The 22,684-nt window shown below is 35.6% G+C and overlaps 1 protein-coding gene across 1 annotated transcript in view; it reads left to right on the forward strand.

Moving 5' to 3' along the window:
• LOC141337881 (NACHT, LRR and PYD domains-containing protein 3-like) overlaps window positions 1-22,684 on the forward strand; it is a 134,954-nt gene that overhangs the window by 21,101 nt on the left and 91,169 nt on the right. The window contains exon 7 of the mRNA XM_073843458.1: window positions 1,364-1,534. Coding sequence (XP_073699559.1) covers window positions 1,364-1,534 — 171 coding nt within the window. The remainder of the gene's footprint in view (window positions 1-1,363; window positions 1,535-22,684) is intronic.

Consider the following 22,684-nt stretch of genomic DNA (forward strand, 5'->3'; position numbering starts at 1 on the left):
ACCAGTAATGACAACGCCCACTAGCGACCTCATCGCCAGCCTCTGGCGATATGCAGCGACAGAAGTCGCTGCTAGTGTGAACGGGGCTTAAACGTCGTGAGGTATTAAAATTGTATTTGAATGCATGTTTTACTTTTGGTTTCGTTTCAACGACCGTGCGAAACTCTCAGCAGCGCTGTGCGTCCATTCTACAATACAGGAGATTACTTTAACAAAACCATTTGAAATTGGGAGGACACAAACGGGATTTTGAAAAGAGTGTCCCCAGTGGAGCTGCCGCTGAGTTATCATTTGATGTGAATGTATGCCGCGTTGTACAGTAGCCTATATTGAGACTGAGGTGCCAGAATAAACAGAATGTGCGCGCTGTAAGACAAAGTAATATAGTATATTTTATTTTAGTATATAGAACTGTCTACAATAAAAAAATCATCATATCACACACCCCTAATTGCAATGCAGTTTGGGCAGATCCGGAACAGAGGTTAGTTGAGAGAAAAAAAAAAGTCCAGTTTCTAGTTCAGCGGAGCGCAGTGTCGGTGACAGAGTGATTGACGGCTAATATCTCACATCTTCATTAAAGGTAATATTATAAATATTAAGTTTAAATGGTTGTAATGTTGGAGAGAACAGCGAACCTGTCACTGCATCATCAGTCTGTGAAAAGTTTTGTAAAGAAATGAAACCAATTAAACGTAATTTATCGCAACTCTCTGCGATACCAATATCGTGTATACTGTTATCACGATAACGATAATTATTCGATATATCGTGCAGCCCTACTGAGCGGAGTGCACACGCACAGGGCGGAATATTAAGATGCGTTTCACACCGCTCCTCTTCACTCACATGCTCTGGTTAGTAGCAGAAAGTGCTTTGTTCAGGGATGCTGAGGTTTGACATTTGAGAAAAGTATTTTAAATGATGATGGTTAATCCATCAAATGTCCACTCAGATGTGTGCAGTAAATGTCAACAGATAATCAGCTACCTATTGATTGTGATTCATTTAAATGTTTAATTCCAGCCTTTCTGTAGTACCAGTAGTACAAATACTGGGTCAGTGTGGTAACCGCTGATAGGCAGCTGCTTTCCAACAATTTTGTGCATATTTTTGTGAGCACACTGTAAAGAGCATTGTGTTTTTACATCATGTTTTACAGCCAGTGTTGTGCACATGATCGGAATGATTAAGTGTTTAATCAGAATTCACTCAGTAATGCTTTTCCTTGAAACCATGGAACTAACACTTTTAAATGTATATTTCATTGTAATTAAAGCTGTAGATTAACTGTTATTATTTATTATTTGTATTTAGCAAATGTATTTAATCTAATGATTCTGTAATCTTATTTCCGTTGTAGGTTAAATGATTGTGGCTTAACAGACAAAAGCTGTTCAGCTCTGGCTACAGTTCTTGGATCAGATAACAGTCTGAAAGAGCTGAACATGAGCAATAATAATCTGCAGGATTCAGGAGTGAAACTGCTCTGCACTGGACTGGAAAATATGAAGTGTCCTTTGGAGATACTGAGGTAAGTTGTGTGACAATAGACCAAAATTGAGCTCAACAAAAACATAAGGTGAAAACCAGATTTAGATAATAAACAAGTCTGTATGTTGTACATCGAGATACTTTTTATATATACACCTGCCATGGTGCTCTTTTTCTAATTTGGTTTGTCATGTGTGCATCGAGGCTTAACTCCTCCATCCATAATACAGAGGAGAATTGTAAATGCATGACCATGTAAAGACAGAAATGACATACTTTTGTGTAAATAAAATAAATAAAATAGGGCTATTTGATGTGATCAAGGAGAGAGACACTGCAGGCAAAAACACATTTTTTTTTTTTCGTGCACCTGTCAAGTTTGAGATTTGGGGATTTTTGTGTTTTCTCAGGCTAGTGGAAAGAAACATCCACAAAACACTTAAGTCTTTATTTTGAAGCACTTTATTTGTGTCAATAGATTTCAATTACAATACATATTTTTAAAGGCTTTTTTTGTCTAGATTAGTTTTTCTTCTACACTGAGCCATAAATCTCCACTTCAGTAACACTTACACACACTAGATTTTACAGTTTTATTCCTGTCTATATCCTGAAGGTTTTTACAGAGGGATTTGTACATATAATTTGCTGGATTTTATACCATTTATTTTCCAAATAATAACTATTTGTTTTAATGTGGAGTGAGAAAATGAGACACATTTGACTCTAATATGTAACTGACTTCATCCAGTGCTTAGATTTTTGTACTAGAAATGTATTCAAATTAGCCCATATTGTATTAAATATTAAACATTTTAGAAAACTTGCAATACAAAAAATGTTTGCAATTATCAATGTATTCAATCAACTTGATGAGGTGAAGTGAGGTGATAACTATTAGTTGTTTTTTCCCCCTATTCAACTGCAGTGTCTCATTTTAATAAAGGAATAAGGTATAGACCTGTTCTATAGGAAAGGTAACCTTACACACTGTCACGGCCGTTTCATACTGAGTGCGATGCGAAAAAGCGAGGCAACTTTCCAACGAGTGGTGCTTTCAATTTGACCACTTTCTGCTAATGCAATGCATTTGTCCTCAGATATGTCTATCGTATATGGATTTAACATCATCTGCTGCTCAATATACAGCATTAAACTGAGATAAATAAAGTTTGGTTCCACACCAGAAACACAAACTAACTATAATGATTAATAATACATCTTAAAATATAATAGAAGTACAATTGGCATCAAGCTAAATTTGAAAATGTTTTTAAGTTGTTGTTTTTTTGGCTTAAAAACTCATTTAAACCATCATCATGTTCTTGTAATAACATTTGAGAGGTTACTTGTGAATGATTGCGTCTGGTGTTAATAGCTCCATAGGGATCTATTGTTTCAATTCAAAAGGGTCATTTTGCCAAATGTTTGCATTCAGTGTGAAAAGGCCTTTAGTCAGTCGGTCTCAGTTTGTTCTGTTTCTTCATGTCATTCCAGACCAGAGGTCGCGTTAACCGAAAATTTTCCGTCATTGACGGAATGTTTTAATCACTGACGGAAAAATCTGAAGGCTGTCCGTCACTTTTAGTGTTGTCACGGTACAAAAATTTCAGTATTCGGTACCAATACCAGTGAAAATCCACGGTTCTCGGTACCAATTTCGGTACCAAAGAAAAACACAATAACAGATTAATTGAGAAACACACTATTTTTTATTAATAAAGTTAAGCAAAAATAAAATGTACAAAAAAAACTTTGTAAAAAAAAAAACTTTATACTTGCGTAAAATTTTGTTAGTTTTTCCACAGGTTAAAAAAGTATTTCAAGGATTGTAAACATTTTAGTAGTTAAATAACATCTAAATAAATTACAGGCATAAAAAATGTAAACAAGCTTCACCCAAAACTTTTTGTCATATTTCTGCTGCTGCGGAAAAACATCTGTAACTGTTGTCTGTTTTAGAGTTCGCTGGGGTCTTTAATGATCTTCTGCAACTGTAAAAAGAAAAAATATACTTAAGTAAAGCAGTGTGCTAAGTCTGACCAGATGTGACATTAGATCATTGACACCAGCAAAAATATTAATTTTCAGTAAATAACAAACCTCAGCTGTTATAATAAATTTAGATAAGATTACATATATTTAGACCAGTGTCTATTACAGATGAAAACTGCAGTATTTAAAACACTTTACAATTTTCATTAGTTAGATAGCATCGCCTAACAATAAACAGTAGTTACATGGCAATTATTCTTCGTGAGGTTAGGCTAATTTCAACATTTACTAATGCATAAAATCATGTTAATCTGTTAAACATGAACAAACATGAATGATCATGTGTTTGTATTAAATAAGATTCACAAACATGAATTAATGTTGTAAAAATATATTGTTCACTCACTTTAAGATTATGTTAGAATATGATGCATGAATTTGATCTTATTGTAAAGTATTACCAAACTAAACAGGGAATAAAACGTGTTTTATTTGATTGTACTTTTATTCAATCCAAACTGCATTCATATTTATTATTATTAATAAGCTTTTTAAACCTGCTAGAGTTATTCAGCCAAGAACGTTTTCTGACAGACTGATATTAAGGATATAAATTAACGTCACATTTGTACATTCTCTAACACACATATTTTGGATACACAGGTCATTTGTGTGTAAAAAAAAAAAAGTAAATACATCATGTCCTTATTTTTTTTTACTCTAACAAAAGTTATAGGAGCGTTGTTTCTAATTCATTAAGGCCCAGCATATTAGCGTTAGCCGCGCTTATGCTAACGATTCACTACACAAACAGTGATGTTTATTTCAGTCTGACATTCAAATTAAAATACGCAACAATGCTCTAAATATGAAATTAAAATGAAACTTACCTTACTTGAAATATTTTATTTGATCCTGGAGTCGGTCTTTGAGGTGTTTTAAGTTTGATGTGTTTCCTCCTTTCGAGAGAACCTAGACAACATCTTTTGCAAATAGTTTTTTGATGATCTATGATGTTCGCCTTGTTCAGCCGCAAATCCAAACTATTTGGAGCAAGCCTGGCTCTTCTTTGTAAACAAGTGGAGTCAGAGCCGCGGCATCAGCAGCAGCGCTGGTGTTTTAATAAAGAGAGCGCAACTGCGCAGCGCGCACCTTTTGTATAGCGTATCAAGAACCGGGTTGACCGGATAGTCGGTACCACCGGTACTTAAGAAAACCTGGTACCGTAACGTTTTATTTTTTTTAGTACCGACTTGGTACCGAAGTACCGGGACTTTTGACAACACTAGTCACTTTGATGGAATACACCACACAGAGAGGGTGATCTATTGTAATTTGTAACTGTAGTTCCCACCCCTGTCCAGTTGGTGGCAAATGCGCTTAAGTGTTCGCTCAGAGCACGTTATCCAGAACAAAAAAGAAACTCTCACGAATCCTTTGCTATGCGTTTGATCACACCAGTACTACCCAGTTTAAGGGTACAGCGATCTATCACGCCACATTAAAGAGCGTCAACCCAGCAAACACAGAACGTTCCCCTAACGTTCCCATTTGGTTATTTTTTCGGGAACCAAATGAGAACGTTCCAAGAACGTTCCCTGTAGGTTCTCTTTTTAATAACCTATAAAGAACGTTCTCAGAACGTTCCCTGTAGGTTATTTTTTATTTTCATTTTATAACCTAAAAAGAACCTTCCCAGAACGTTCCCTGCAGGTTATTTTTAGGTTTTAATTTTATAACCTACAGATAACGTTCCCAGAACGTTCTCTTTAGGTTATCGGGCATCGGGCCGCAATCACGCCGGCATACATTATACAGTTAGCAGGCACTGGCCCGAGTCTGGATTCCAAATGGAAATGTATATGAAATACAGACCTATTTATTTAATAATGAAATTTAAGCAATATTAGCTTGTTTGCTAGAGTATATATCCTACTTGGATAGGTGTAACTGTTCATGAAATTAATTGGTTCCTTAAAAACTACAAAAATGTATTATTCATGATTTCCTCCAGTCTTTTTTTTTTTTTTTTTAAATGTTCTTTTCACAAATATCACACACACACACAATGCCACTCACTCTCACCCCCACCCCCAAGTAAGAATGACACCATGTAAATACTGTACGAGAAACGTTTATTAAATTTATTATTCAAAAATTAAAAACATCAACAAATGCATAAAAACACTATAGAAACTTTAAGAACGATCAGGAGCTCAAGGTTTCCTAAAGGAATGACAATAAATGAAAGAAAGAGATAAAGAGGGGACACATATTGACACATAGTTAGTCAGGTCTCAGTGATCTCAGTGGTAAATGGAAACAACATTCGGAGCTTACCTTAGGAAGAAATTCTTTTGTTGTAGGACATGCTCTCTTCTTCCACTATGGCACTCTTATAAACTTCTTGGTTTCTCTCTGCATCACACTGCTATATTTGCAGAAAATAGTGAGTCACACAATGCATATATCTAATTGAAATGTATTGATTTTTAATAGGTTATTACTTACTCATCAGTGTGTTTAACATGGCAAATCCAAGATGCAGAATGAGTTGATCACTTACAACAATCGGATGACAATCTGACAAAAAAGAAGAAAAAGAAATAATGTTTTCATTATTAAAATTAATTATTTTACTTGTGTATGACTTTTATTCCCTGTATATGCAAGCCTAATGTTTTACTTTAATTGTAATTCTTTGTTATTAAAAAAATGAAAAAGAATTATTATTCTCATAAGGATAGGCTACATTGGCTTATTAAGTAGGGATGTAACGGTATCAAAACTTCACGGTACGGTATGAATGGCACGGTGCGGTATTTATTGAATCATTTACAGGAAAAACAAAACTAAAGAAGAGACTCAAAAAAAGTGCCAGAAGTGTTTATTAAGCAGTTTACATGAACACTGAACAAATCAATGGCATACAAATTAGCCATCTATCTGTAAACCTTGAAACAGAAACTTCAGTTTTTCAATTTTAGTAACAAAAAATGATTAAAGCATGTAAAAAACAGTCAAATCAGTTTAGCTGAATGAGTTGTCTGAATCTAGTTGTCTGCTTGAAATAAGATTTTTTTTCTTACTCCATTGGCAGATTATTTAGCTTGTTTTACACAAAAACTCACTTAATTTTGACTTGTTTTTACTAAAAACAAGACAATAATTTTTACTTGTCTAGAAAATCCTTCTTTATTTAAGAATTTTTTGATATTTTGGCTGGAAACAAGACAAAATTCTAAGTAAGAAAAGCATTTTTTGCAGTGCAGTAGGCTCTCATGCCTTTCTTTTGCATTAAATCTTTATTAAAAACAATCCTTTAAAGAACTTTTCTACCTGGACAAGTGCATCTATTATGTTGCCTAGTTTATTTAAAACTGCACCTTTCCTTATTTTAAACCTAGCCAAAAAGCCACGTTTTGACTGTGAAACACAGTAGACTTCATTTATATGCATTTATGGTACATTTCCGTGTCAATCCATGTTCATTTTTACTGCGAACAAATGCACTGTAACATTAATTCAGTGCATACAACACAGCAAAAAATAGACTCGGTGCCGAAACGATCGCTGCACTGCTGCAAAGGCACCGCTTCTAGGACGTACTGCCGGACAGCAACCGCGTGCAGTGTGAACGCTCTAATCCGTTAACATGGGTGCTGAAAAGAATACGTAACGCATACGCACTTCAGACGGAGCAGGTTCGACCATTTCCATCTCTTTTCCTTGCTGGCTGCTACAGTCTGTAGCGACAACATACCGCAAAGGATGATGGCCACGCCTGGGCTGATGGGAAATGTAGTTCCCGCTACCTCCCGTTCGCTCCATTCGCCTGAGCAAACTTTTCTCAGAAGACCTATTGTTTTATCGAGTCATTCGACCACGGTAGTATCGAAAAAAATTGTTATTGCGGTATGACGGTATTTACAATATCGTTACATCCCTATTATTAAGTCTTTCTGTCTCTTGCTCGCTCTCTATCTCACATACAGCGAGAGAGAGAGAGAGCGCGCGCACGTTCAGTGTGTGTCAGTGTCGCGCGCTCTCTCAAATCTGAGACAACACAACATAAATCTGATAATGTTATTGTTGATAATTGTAAAATGAATATTTTTTAACTAACGTTACCTTGACCGACATGAATGTGAGGGTTTTCTCAATTCTAGCAGATCTGCGAAAATGACGTCATACAGATAACGGCATTAACGGTCAACGGTGCTGAAGAGCGGGTCATAAAAAATAAAGACGGAAAGACTCGTTTATGTGAACAGTAGTTTTAGATATTGTACATTTAAATAACAGTCTGTTGATTTTACACTTATGTACACAAAAATACTTTACCTGAAGAAAGCTCTTCCGTCGAGCGATGTCCACTCAATCAAAGGGAGTCCGGCTGTGTGCGTGATGTGAACTGATCGCAGCTTATATAGCCTCTGGTTCTTTCACGGGCTTCGCACGTGAGGTGTAAAATAGTCAAAGTTATATTTATAACAATTTTATTCATTTAATTTTTATCATCTGAGGTGTACATTTAGTTAATTATACCTTGTTATATTTCCCTGGCCCCCCAAAAAATAAATAAATAATTACACACACACACACACACACACACACACACACACATATACACACATATATATATATATATATATATATATATATATATATATATATAGAGAGAGAGAGAGAGAGAGAGAGAGAGAGAGAGAGAGAGAGAGAGAGAGAGAAATGTATGTACAATTATTTTTAAATATATAACATATCAGTTATTAATAAAATATCATAACAGTGTCACTCACTTATTTCATAACCAGAAGATGACAGCAGAAGGTCAAATTATTGGTTCATACTACTCATTAAATTTTGCTTTTGGATTTGTGTTTGGCCATAAAATCACGATTATAACATTTCAAATCAAATTTTGCAAAAAGTTTTTGCAATTATGCCACATTATGATTATCAAGCCTGAAAATGGTGTTATAAAGGGGAAACATGTTGAAAGCATTTTATTAGCTCTGTTACAGACAGATACAATTCTATTTTTGGGGTGCAGACCAACATGAAAGTGTCATAATTTAGATGAATTGAACATTTTTAAATTATAAACAAAGTCCATGGTTGGCCTGACAAAAATAATATAATTAAATAATTAACATTGACAGGGAAAAGATTTGACATCTCAGGCATTTTGTTAAAAAAATATTTTAGCAATTTTGTAATTAAGTTAAATGTTTATGTGTTTTAATCTCTATTGTGGGGATCAAATATTTACAAAAGGAGTAAAACCTGAATTTTTGACATTTTTTGGACTTACACTTACAGCCCATAGTCAGGCTGAATGTGTCTAAATGTGCCGTTTCTCAACCAGAATCGGGCCAGATCCGCACATCCAAAGCCTAGCCAAATCCGGCAACCATTGCTGGGCCAGAGCCGGCTCACTTCTGGCGAGCCGCTGAAAGAACACAGCCGAGTGAGCCAGCACTCAGCCGCAATCGGCCCGATTCCGCTGGCTACCTGGGAAACAGCATATACCTAAAGATTGATTGGGATTTAAGAAATATTAGTCTATAAAAATAAGAATCTATTCAAATCGAGAAATCGATTTTTTTACCCAGCCCTAGCATGTTTTGTTGTTTTGTCACTGCTGAGAGTGGTATTGAACACGAAAACTAACGCAGTTTTTGTTCACCTGTTCTCTTCATAAATAAATGCAAAAACCTATACAGTATGCTTGCATTGTAGGTTCATTATTAAAAATGAAAATTTGAAAAAAAAATAAAAGCAATTGAATGTATTATTATAATATGAAAATTCAAATGACGGGTAATAATAGATTTATGACGGAATTTTTACGGCCCTGTCCGTCAAAATGAAAGACAACGAAAAAGTCTAACGCAACCTCTGTTCCAGACGGACTGATGATGATGAGATCAGATCTCTGTGTGGAGCATTGGCTGTTGTCAGACTCCTTGTGCCAGAGGCAGACAGTAGTGAAGTATTTTTGATTTACTCAAGTAAATTTAAAAAGTATCTGTAGTAAGCTTTTTCTTTGGAAAACTATTTCGTAAATAAAAGTTGTTGTTAGTTTTACCCTTAATACTTAAGAACATTAAAAATGTAGTACTGACTTGTACTCAAGTAAATATTTAAATGACTTTTACTTGAGTAAAAGTAGGAAAGTAATAGATTTCTAATGTAATTAAGTATTAAATTATATTTAATATGAAAAATAGTGCAGCAAAGTAGTGCAAACAATATTATGCTGTGGAATATTTTGAAGTAAAGTTTTCTAAAGAAAAACACTCTAATAAAGTACAGAAACGTGAAAAGTACTTCTATAGCAGAGTACTTTTACTTCACTACTGTCCGCCTCTGCCTTGTGCAAACAAAAATCTCACTGGTTTATTATTAAAATTAATGGCAACATGAATGTTAACTGTAATGTAAACTGATATTTCCTACTGACACACTACAGCAAAAGACAGAAATAACTGACTTTAAACCATTTTTTATCTGGAGAAAATACTAGTGGCATAAGACATTTGCACATAGTTTAGGTCATTTCTAGAATAACTGATTAATCATCTGAATGTGACATTTTCATTCTGGTTCTAGGCTTTCAAACTGCAGTATCACTGAAGAAGGTTATAAAGCTCTGGCTTCAGCTCTGAGATCAAACCCTTCACACCTGATAGAGCTGGATCTCACAGGAAATGATCCTGGACAATCAGGAGTGAAGGAGCTCAATCATTTACTACAGGATCCAAACTGTCAACTCAAGACACTGAGGTGAGACCTGATCAAATAATGGTACATAAATTAATGGGTAATTTATTTATGTTTTTAGCTATATAATAATCTGGACAATGTTTTTCATCAGAATGATCATATCAGATGCTGTGGGTTTTGTTGAACTGATGATCAAAGTCAAAGTCTGCTTTATTGTCATTTCTGCCACATGTACAGCTCATACATACAGAGAATTAAAAATGTGTTACTCTCAGACCCTTGGTGCAAAAACATTCAGATTCACTAGCTAGTTTTCTCTGTGCTGATGTTTCTCACTCCTTCTGAAAGATCTTGAGGCCTTTACAGTTTTTCTCAATTGCTAAAACACAATTTCTGAAACCTTGCTTCATTTTCTGAAACCATTAAACACAAAACCTCATCTTCAAGCACCATTTACAAAACCTCTTACTCCTCTTGCAAAATGGAACTTTTTGCCTCAAAACAGTTTTACCTGTGTTCAAAATCAAGCACTGCTCTCAAATCATAAACAAAGTGAGCAAAATGATATACACTATCAAGCAGTCAGTAAACCATAAAACAAAAAAACAGAAAAGACATTGTTCAAAATTCTGTTCAAAAAAAATTCTGTTCAAAAGAAGAAATTGTCATTGAGAACTACTTGTGAACTGTGACCAATTCATAAAGAATAACTAATTAACTATCACAACAATAAGATTTATAAAATCAACAATTAGGTTCTTTGTGCAAACTAATTTATGAACACCACCACCATCACCGGTTGAAGTACTGGTTGAAATTGTGACTCTTACCAAAATATGAATGGACGTGTTCTCTGTTTATTTCAAACAAACATATAATATAATTTCTTTAATTAGGATGTAATGCCAGCAATGATTTGATGCTCATGATTGGATTATTTCACTATTATGAGCTGCATTTAGTTCAATGTTCAATGTTTTTTTTAGTATTAGTATTAATAGTATTCTGGGGCAGGCTTCTCTTTAGTGTGATAAATAATGTGAGTAAATAATTATGTTCTTTTACTTCCATAATGAAGACATTAACTGCATTTATTTTGTAAAGTCCAAAAACATTTTTCACAGTACAATGTCTGAATATCACTAGTGCTTCAGTGCAAGTTTACTGTAAATTACTTGTAAAATCCATCTTAACCCCTCAATAATAACTCAAGTGTTACCTTGTCAGTCCCCATGAACTACTAGTGTGATCTGGCCCATTATTTTAAAGTGAAAAACATCTTAACCCTTCACTAACTCAAGTGTTACCTTGCTTGTGGCTAGGTATATTTACTGTGCCAAATTTATTTTAAGAGTTTAATTTTACTTTAATTTTAAAATGTCCCCCAAACATAATACCCCCAAACATAAACCGACCAATTTTATAGCAAATATGCACATTTATCATTTCATTAACAAGCGATTTAGATAGCCCTCTTAGGGCCTGTCCACACGGAGACGCCTTTCGCTGTATACGTATACATTTTTTATCGTATTGGCATTTCATCCACACGGATCCGGCGTTTTAGGAGACTGGATCCGCTATTTTTTGAAACCGGGTCCCAAAGTGGATAAATTTGAAAACGACACCCTCGCGGTTTCGTGTGTACAGCCAATCCGTATATTTTGCGAAATGATGATGTCATCACATCACGTGTCGGCTGCGTCACACGTAACAGCTACAACAATATTGGCGGACTACATGATTGTGTTCATGTTGCTACTAAGCCTACTAGCTTTATTACAACAAAATCTATTGCTTCTATGCAACTGTTATGAGCAACAAGCGATAATGTTCGCATCTTCGTCGTCTTCTTCTTAGTTCGAATACAGCACGCAAGGTTATGCGCATGCTCAAAGTCTTCTTCTTCGTGTATAGTGTACCTCTATGGCAGAATTACAGCACCCCATACTGGTCTGGCTTATATACTACACCGTTTTCAGTGGTTTCGTGTGTACGGAACTTTTTTTAGAACGAGGGAAAAAAAATGATCGGATAGGGCACGCACCGGCTTCGTGTGGATGGAGCCTAAACCTACCCCCAAACCTAAACCATTTTACAGCAAATATGCATTTTTTAATTATATTAATAAGTGATTTAAAATGTAATATATAAAACGTAACGTAAACTGACCAAAATATGCTGGAAAATTCTCATTTTGATAACAATATAGCATAAAAAAAATTATAGTCACTAATCACACTCCTACCTCTAAACCTAACGTTAACCATAACTCTCTCTGTACAGTAATAAAGAAAAACATGAAAGATGGAAACGTGCAATCGCAATCATTTATTCATTGTAAAAATGTCAACAGCCGTACCAAAAAGTAATCAAATGACTATGCGTTTGCAGCTGCAGTCGTCTCTGGCGGAATACAGACAGTAGGTTTCTTTGAGGTACAGAGTAGGATTTAGGTTGTTGATGGCTGAAAATATTATCCTGATCCTCTCCGTGATGGCGCCTGAGCATCATTCAAACACATCTCACCAGAAACACGGCATGTCGTAATCTGTAGCGAATGCTGGCAAGAGCCAATGAACGTTCGATTTTCCTGCCGTAAAGCCTGTAGTTTCCTGGTGCGTTTGTATTTGAATTGTTAAATGCACTGCAGCGCGGGGGTTTATTGCTGTTGCTGCTGGAGTCGCTGCTCGGGATGGAGATGTCACGATCGTCATATAAAGGCTTGAATTTGGCTCTGTTCCTCAATCGTATGAATTCTGAAGATCTGGATTACAGCATACAAATAAAATTGTTTCATTTTATGATTATGATGCCTGTTCGGTGCATTTTATGGTTATTGTTAGTCACAGCATGTCAGAGAAAACGCCTTTTGTGTCCCACCACGGCAAACGAAGCTAATATTACATGAATGGTTAAACGATTGCAGAAATGTCATTTATTTTAATGGTTTAAAGTGTAGTCTTGTTTAACATTTTGTAGACCTTAAAATGCTAAAACTACTAAGTATTTGTACGTTTAAAGGCTGTAAATACGTCAGTATTGTATGTTTTAGTGTCTGGAAAAACGTAAGTAAATGTACGTTTTGGAGAAACCACATTTTATGTAAATACATACGAATTATCATGAGATCACGTTGCATACAGACATGTTGGTGAGGGGTTAAGATGTTTTTCACTTTAAAATAATGGGCCAGATCACACTAGTAGTTCATGGGGACTGACAAGGTAACACTTGAGTTATTATTGAGGGGTTAAGATGGATTTTGCAAGTAATTTACAATAAACAGTTTTTATCATATTTTATATGACATACTGTACAGCCATGCATTTCTTTGAAGCACTATACTGATATTCTAACAGACATTGTAATGTGGAAAATGTTTTGTTTGTGCTTAACAAAATAAATGCAGTTAATGTCTTCATTACGGAAGCAAAATAACATATTTACTATCACACTAAAGAGAAGCCTGCCCCAGAATACTTAAAAAAAAAAAAAAAAAAAAAAAAAAACTTGAACATTGAACAACATTGAACTAAATGCAGCTCACAATAGTGTAATAATCCAATCATGAGAATCCAATCATTGCTGGCATTACATCCTAATTAAATAAATTGTTTGTTTGAAATGAACAGAGAACACGTCCATTCATATTTTGGTAAGAGTCACAATTTCAACCAGTACTTCAACCGGTGATGGTGGTGGTGTTCATAAATTAGTTTGCACAAAGAACCTAATTGTTGATTTCATAAATCTTATTGTTGTGATAGTTAATTAGTTATTCTTTATGAATTGGTCACAGTTCACAAGTAGTTCTCAATGACAATTTCTTCTTTAGTAATTATCAAATACCTAATAAGGGACTACCTTTGTCCAAAATGAGCAATTACCTACTGCTTAGTTAATCTTGCTTCTATATTAGTTAATAGTATTAAGTTAAGTGTTAATGTAGAACTACCTATTACTTCCTGCATAGTTACTTGTTAACAACGGCCCATTATTCTAAACTGTTACCATTACTTTAGTACTGTTATTGTAGTTGATCATATTTCCTCATTAGTTTGAGTCAGAGCAGTTTTTCTCAGCATCACAAAGAGCCACTAATGTGAAGATCCTACTATTTCTTGCTGGATCGGGTGTAATGGTCAGACAGGGCTGATCTAAATCCTGTATTGTGTGAACTGTTCTGTCTTACTGTTAAGCCACACAAAAGGCATACAAACACAATGTTCCAAGTTTTCTGAAGCTATTTGAGCTTAATGTGAGACACAGATGAATATTTAAGGCCTTACAATAAATTTAATGTAAACTCTTTTCTCTGCTGCGTCTGTCAGTCATTCTCTGTTCAATTCAAACTCTGGTCGTGTTCAGTTACAACAGTCAGCTTGATAAAACTCTCTCCAAGATCATTCAGTGTTCCCATTATTATACTTTATTTGTAGATAAATGTCTATGATTTTACATATATATGGCTGTTTCTGTTGTTGTTTCTAAATGTCTGTTAGAACAAAACACAGCTAGCAAAGACTATAAATATACATTTTTAAGATGCACATTAACTGAAATTGTTAAGAGAAAAGGCTTAATAAACTGTTACTTTTTAATGTGAAGAGTTGCCTGCTGTGACTCTGTGTTGCTTCAAGCGCATCATTTTGCACATCAGATGCGAATACTGTAAACGTTTAGTGCTGCACTGTGTTTGTTTTGTTCTGTCTTATGTTGCTGCCTCATTTAAACTTTCAATTTTATAGTATTTATATTTATGTAGAAATATATTGTTTTTCATAAATGCCTTTTATAACCACAATGCAAATAGAAATGAGCAACATTTTACAAGTTTTTGTGCTGCACTTTTATTTGTTCCCCACAAAATAATGTTTTTTTCACAAAATGTTTGGATTTATACAATTATTGATATTGTGTATTTTTTATATTATATATACGTTATTATTATTATTATTATTATTATTATTATTATTATTATTATTATTATTATTATTATTTTATTTTATTTATGGAGCACTTTGTGTTTAGTAAGTTGTAGTTTTTTGTTTTGTTTGGACAACTTTGTTTTCATAACTGCTTTTAATTTAGAGTTTGTGTTCGACAAAATATAAAATATCTAATTTTGGTGCAGCATATACTGTAAATTGAGCATTTTAAGAATCAGTGATCAGTCTCTGCCTCAAATGTCCTGATCAGTTCAGCACTAACGCAAATCAAATGCCTTTTCAAAACTTATTTAAATGTCTGCAGTTTAAGGAAATACGTTTATTCATTAAATAAACACATGTGCAAAGTATAATATTTTTATAAGCAAACTGTCTTTGTTGTTGACTTGTAATTGTTTAGTCTACAGTATGTTTGAACATTGATCTGTGAGACTAAAGGGATTTATGACAATAGTAGACAGTAACAATTTCATTAGTTAACATTAGCTATTAAATATATTTTGACAGCATTTATTAATCTGTTCATGTTAGTTTATATAATTAATCATTGTTTATGTCACAGTGTATTTACTAATTAACAGAAAACTTTTGAATTTAAAACTGTATTAGTTAATGTTGAAACTTACATTAAGGTTATTAAATGCTAGTTGTTCATCATTAGTTCATGTTCATGCAGAGTAAAATCTAAGATGGCGGCGCGCATAGACGCAGCGGCTGGGAGCTCTCTGAGATGGAACTACATTTTATTGGCACTTTTGTTTGTGTGCTGGGAAATCAATTTGGGGACACTGGAGACTATTTGTTACTCCCGTGAATCATTAATTTATATTGGGATGACTCAACAACAATCGGTAACGATCACCTTCCAGCATACGTATGGAATTCCAGCGGAGATTACTAGGACATCGGGGTCTCCGTGGATTACTATACCCAGTAGCAGGCGTCGGAGGCAGCGGAAAGACCGTAAACAAAAACGAGGATGCAGGGCTGGAATTTTAGCACGGCTAAAGAGGAACCCTCATAGACCACCACTCCCCAGTCTCTTCATCTCTAATGCAAGATCCTTAAACAACAAAATGGATGAGTTGAGACTTTATATAACAACACGGTCAACTACACAAGAAAGCTGCGTGATGATTATCACCGAGACTTGGTTACATTCTGGAGTCCCCAATGCAGCTATTGAGCTAGCGGGTCGCGCCGTACATCGTAGCGATAGGACTGAGAACTCCGGTAAGAGAAGGGGGGGTGGATTGTGTGTTTATACAAACAACAAATGGTGCACAAACACTGCAATTGTTGCTGAACATTGTTCTCCAGATTTAGAGCTGTTGGCAGTTAAATGTAGGCCTTTTTATCTGCCACGGGAGATGTCTGTTGTTATTGTGATTGCCGTGTATATACCACCAGATGCAAATGGAAATGTAGCACTTGGCTATATGCTAACAGCTATAAATAAGCAACAGAACACTTATCCCGATGGGGTGTTTATAGTGGCTGGTGATTTTAATCATGTTAACTTGAAGACTGTGTTTCCACGGTTTGAACAACATGTGAAATGCCCCACCAGGGGGGTGAACACATTGGATTGTGTTTATTCCAACATTCCTAAAGCTTTTAGAGCATTGCCCCTCCCTCACCTGGGACAGTCTGATCACCTGTCACTTTTTTTAATTCCAGCATACTGCCCCATTATTAAGAAACAAAAGGCTGTTGTTAAAACAGTTCAAACCTGGTCGGATGGAGCAGCTTCACAGTTGCAGGACTGTTTTCAAAGGACAGATTGGGGCTTATTTTCCTCTCAGGACCTGGATGAATATACATCTACTGTGCTCTTCTATATCAGATGGTGTGTGGGAGTTGTAACTAATGATAAACGCATCCGTGTCTACCCAAACAGGAAGCCATGGATGACAAAGGAGGTTCAACTTCTCTTGAAAGATCGTAATGTGGCATTCAAGTCTGGTGATAAAGAATTGTATAGTGCTTCCAGATGTAAACTCAAGAAAGGGATAAAATTAGCTAAAGCTGCCTATAAACAGAAGATAGAGGATCACTTTGACGCAAGGGACTCATCACGCATGTGGCAGGGTCTGCATCATATAACAAACTGCAAAGGAAGTAGAGAACATATGACAGCGAGTAGTATCACACTGGCTGAGGAACTGAACTGTTTTTTTGCCCGATTTGAGAGGAAATCGGACAACGCAGTTTCACTACAGCTGGAGTCTGTTGACCACCCGCTCATCTTCCAGACTCATCAGGTTAGGCAGGTTTTGAAAACAACAAATGCCAGAAAGGCGGCTGGACCAGATGGAATCCCAGGTAGGGTCCTCCGGGACTGTGCACATCAGCTTGAAGATGTTTTCACAGACATTTTTAATCTTTCACTGGCACACACTGTTGTTCCAACCTGTCTTAAAACTGCCACTATTATTCCCATACCTAAGCAGTCCAGTATCACTTCTCTAAATGATTACAGGCCAATGGCACTAACTCCGATCATATCCAAATGCTTTGAAAGACTCATCCTGGGATATATTAAATCTGTCCTTCCCTCTATATTTGACCCACATCAATATGCATACAGGCAAAATAGATCCACAGAGGATGCAGTAAATACAGTACTTCATATTGCGTTGGAACATCTGGAACAGAAGGACACATATGTAAGGATGCTCTTTGTGGACTATAGTTCTGCCTTTAATACTATCATCCCTAGCAGGTTAGTCACAAAAATGCGGGAGGTGGGTCTCAGCGATCAAATATGTTGGTGGACCATGGACTTTCTCAGGAACCGCTCACAGAATGTGAGATTGATTTCGCACACCTCCACAAGTCTTACTCTTAGTACTGGAGCACCGCAGGGATGTGTGCTGAGCCCTTTGTTATACTCTGTCTATACACACGATTGTACAGCAGCACACCCCACGAATGCAATTATCAAGTTTGCGGATGACACAACACTTGTGGGGCTTATCTCACAGGGCAATGAAGCTGCCTATAGAGATGAAGTGTCTAGGCTGGTCGAGTGGTGCTCAGACAACAATTTGTCTCTTAACATCAAGAAGACAAAGGAGTTGGTTATAGACTTCAGGCGACATCAAGAAGAACCCCAGGCCTTGGCAATAAAGGGAGAGGAGGTGGGAAGAGTGTCCAGCTTTAAATTTCTGGGCATTCATGTCAGCGAAGACCTTAAATGGACAGTTAACACTAATGCTCTGGTCAAAAAGGCCCAACAGAGACTTTACTTTCTACGAACTCTGAGGAAGGCCCATCTCTCTGCCAGACTATTGAAATCATTTTATCACTGTACAGTAGAAAGTATATTAACATACTGTATTACAGCATGGTATGGAAATTGTTCTGTGGCCGATAGAGCTGCACTTCAAAGGGTTATTAAAAGCTCCCAAAAGACTATTGGACTTCCACTGCCTCACCTTAAGGACATATACAGGCTTCGCTGTCATAGCAGAGCCTGTACCATCATCAAGGACAATACCCATCCTTTTCATAACGTCTTTGCACTGCTCCCATCTGGGAGACGTTATAGGGCTTTAAAGACTCGCACCTCCAGATTTAGGAACAGTTTTTTTCCAGCAGTAATACGTGAACTGAATTCCTATATTTAAGGTTGCCTTCTACAGATTCTTATCATTTGAAGGATAGACTGAGCACATTAATGAAATGCACAAGTCACTTTAATATTGGTGTTTTTTTTTAATTTATGTGAATATAGTTACCTTCTTATGAGAGAGATGCAATTTCGTTGTATGTTAACATGCAATGACAATAAAGGGATATTGATATTGATATTGATAACTAATATAGTTAATGTTATCAAGTGAAGTTTTATAACTTGGATAAGTAGCTCACGTCTTAATGGGTAATTTTGCTGATTTTCAACCTTTGCATACCTTTATAACTTTTGTGTAGTTTGTAGTATATTTAATGAACAATGTGTAGTCTTTCTCCATGTTACCTGCACACAGATATCACCATTTATTTGTCAAAAAACGTTTGTAATTATCAATGTATTCCATCAACTTGATGAGGTGAAGTGAGGTGATAACTATTAGTTGTTTTTTTCCCCCAATTCATCTGCAGTGTCTCATTTTAATAAAGGAATAAGGTATAGACCTGTTCTATAGGAAAGGTAACCTTACACACTGTCACGGCCGTTTCATACTGAGTGCGATGCGAAAAAGCGAGGCAACTTTCCAACGAGTGGTGCTTTCAATTTGATCACTTTCTGCTAATGCAATGCATTTGTCCTCAGATATGTCTATCGTATATGGATCTAACATCATCTGCTGCTCAATATACAGCATTAAACTGAGATAAATAAAGTTTGGTTCCACACCAGAAACACAAACTTGGCTTAAAAACTCATTTAAACCATCATCATGTTCTTGTAATAACATTTGAGAGGTTCCTTGTGAATGATTGCGTCTGGTGTTAATAGCTCCATAGGGATCTATTGTTTCAATTCAAAAGGGTCATTGTGCCAAATGTTTGCATTCAGTGTGAAAAGGCCTTTAGTCAGTCGGTCTCAGTTTGTTCTGTTTCTTCATGTCATTCCAGACGGACTGATGATGATGAGATCAGATCTCTGTGTGGAGCACTGGCTGTTGTCAGACTCCTTGTGCCAGAGGCGGACAGTAGTGAAGTATTTTTGATTTACTCAAGTAAATTTAAAAAGTATCTGTAGTAAGCTTTTTCTTTGGAAAACTATTTCGTAAATAAAAGTTGTTGTTAGTTTTACCCTTAATACTTAAGAACATTAAAAATGTAGTACTTACTTGTACTCAAGTAAATATTTAAATTACTTTTACTTGAGTAAAAGTAGGAAAGAAGATTTCTAATGTAATTAAGTATTAAATTATATTTAATATGAAAAATAGTGCAGCAAATAGTACAATATTATGCTTTGGAATATTTTGAAGTAAAGTTTTCTAAAGAAAAACACTAAAGTACAGAAACGTGAAAAGTACTTCTATAGCAGAGTACTTTTACTTCACTACTGTCCGCCTCTGCCTTGTACAAACAAAAATCTCACTGGTTTATTATTAAAATTAATGGCAACATGAATGTTAACTGTAATGTAAACTGATATTTCCTACTGACACACTACAGCAAAAGATAGAAATAACTGACTTTAAACCATTTTTATCTGGAGAAAATACTAGTGGCATAAGACATTTGCACATAGTTTAGGTCATTTCTAGAATAACTGATTAATCATCTGAATGTGACATTTTCATTCTGGTTCTAGGCTTTCAAACTGCAGTATCACTGAAGAAGGTTATAAAGCTCTGGCTTCAGCTCTGAGATCAAACCCTTCACACCTGATAGAGCTGGATCTCACAGGAAATGATCCTGGACAATCAGGAATGAAGGAGCTCAATCATTTACTACAGGATCCAAACTGTCAACTCAAGACACTGAGGTGAGACCTGATCAAATAATGGTAGATAAATTAATGGGTAATTTATTTTTGTTTTTAGCTATACAATAATCTGGACAATGTTTCATCAGAATGATCATATCAGATGCTGTGGGTTTTGTTGAACTGATGATCAAAGTCAAAGTCTGCTTTATTGTCTATTCTGCCACATGTACAGCACATACATACAGAGAATTAAAAATGTGTTACTCACAGACCCTTGGTGCAAAAACATTCAGATTCACTAGCTAGTTTTCTCTGTGCTGATGTTTCTCACTCCTTCTGAATGATCTTGAGGCTTTTACAGTTTTTCTCAATTGCTAAAACACAATTTCCGAAACCTTGCTTCATTTTCTGAAACCATTAAACACAAAACCTCATCTTCAAGCACCATTTACAAAACCTCTTACTCCTCTTGCAAAATGGAACTTTTTGCCTCAAAACAGTTTTACCTGTGTTCAAAATCGAGCACTGCTCTGAAATCATAAACAAAGTGAGTAAAATGATATACACTATCAAGCAGTCAGTAAACCATAAAACAAAAATCAGAAAAGACATTGTTCAAAACATATAGCTCTCAGGGAGAAGTAAATTTTTAATCTCAAAGTTCAGGCCCATACAATTTGTTCATTGGGCAGTATACAGCCTACAATGCACTGTACTACTGTATACAAGAGACAAAAATCAAAGGAGTAAACATGTGATCAATGTGCTTCCTCTTGTGTTTGGGCTGAGTCAGGCCAGAGCACTTTGTTGACATCACAAGCAATATTGTCCTTCCTGAGGCAATGGGGGAAGAAGCCTCTTGTCGTCCTTGTCCTCTCACATTGTTTCTTCTATCCATTCTCAGACTTTCTCCTTCCCATCTTCAACAATCTGTTACAACCTGAACTGGCTTATATTGGTTGTGTCACATCATTTGAAAAAGTTAACATCAATTTTGAGTGGTTGTGTTTAACCAATGACATTAGTTCTCTATTTGTATTTGATTGTTGCCACTTGTGTTTACCAGTATGGATGATATGTGTATTAGAGTGCATAATGTGTTTTGAGAATGAGAATGTGTTTAGAGTTTTGCTGAAAAGTCTAAGTGTGATCTGAAAATTGTGTTTTAACATGTGAAATGGTTTAATGTATTGACAACAGACTGTGCAATTAGCTAAATGAGGTCAGGCAACTGAGAACTTTGTTCAGCCAATGGGTTTTAGTGTTTTAGCAATTGAGAAAAACTGTAATTGCACACTCTGTATATGTAAACTGAACAGACTTCATTTTCAAATATTTATGTATTTGTGTATTTAAATGTTTAAAGAAAAGTTTTGCAGTTACTAGATCTTGTTTTAGATTTTTTTTTTTTTTTTTTTTTTTTTTTTTTTTTTTGTATTGAATGTATTTGTAATGCAATGGACCTTTAAATCAGAACTAAATTAATACTGCTTGCTTCATCTTCTCTTCCGCAGGTTTTTGGGTCCTGCTGCAAATGAAGGCTGTCAGTATGTGACTAGAATTATGGGTAAAAACCCGTTACTCCTGAGAGAACTGGATCTGAGTGAACATGAACTAGGAGACACACGAGTGAATCAGATCTCTGCTCTACTGGAGGATAAACACTGTCAACTCAACACACTGATGTGAGTATTGCTGCTTTAGTTCAAATCTTACATTACTTTTAATAGTACTGTTATTGTAGTTGATCATATTTCCTCATTAGTTTGAGTCAGAGCAGTTTTTCTCAGCATCACAAAGAGCCACTAATGTGAAGATACTACTATTTCTTGCTGGATCGGGTGTAATGGTCAGACAGGGCTGATCTAAATCCTGTATTGTGTGGACTGTTCTGTCTTACTGTTAAGTCACACAAAAGGCATACAAACACAATGTTCCAAGTTTTCTGAAGCTATTCGAGCTTAATGTGAGACACAGATGAATATTTAAGGCCTTACAATAAAGTTAATGCAAGCTCTTTTCTCTGCTGCGTCTGTCAGTCATTCTCTCTTCAATTCAAACTCTGGTCGTGTTCAGTTACAACAGTCAGCTTGATAAAACTCTCTCCAAGATCATTCAG

This window comes from Garra rufa, chromosome 7, assembly GCF_049309525.1.
Source record: "Garra rufa chromosome 7, GarRuf1.0, whole genome shotgun sequence".
Taxonomy (NCBI): Eukaryota; Metazoa; Chordata; class Actinopteri; order Cypriniformes; family Cyprinidae; genus Garra; species Garra rufa.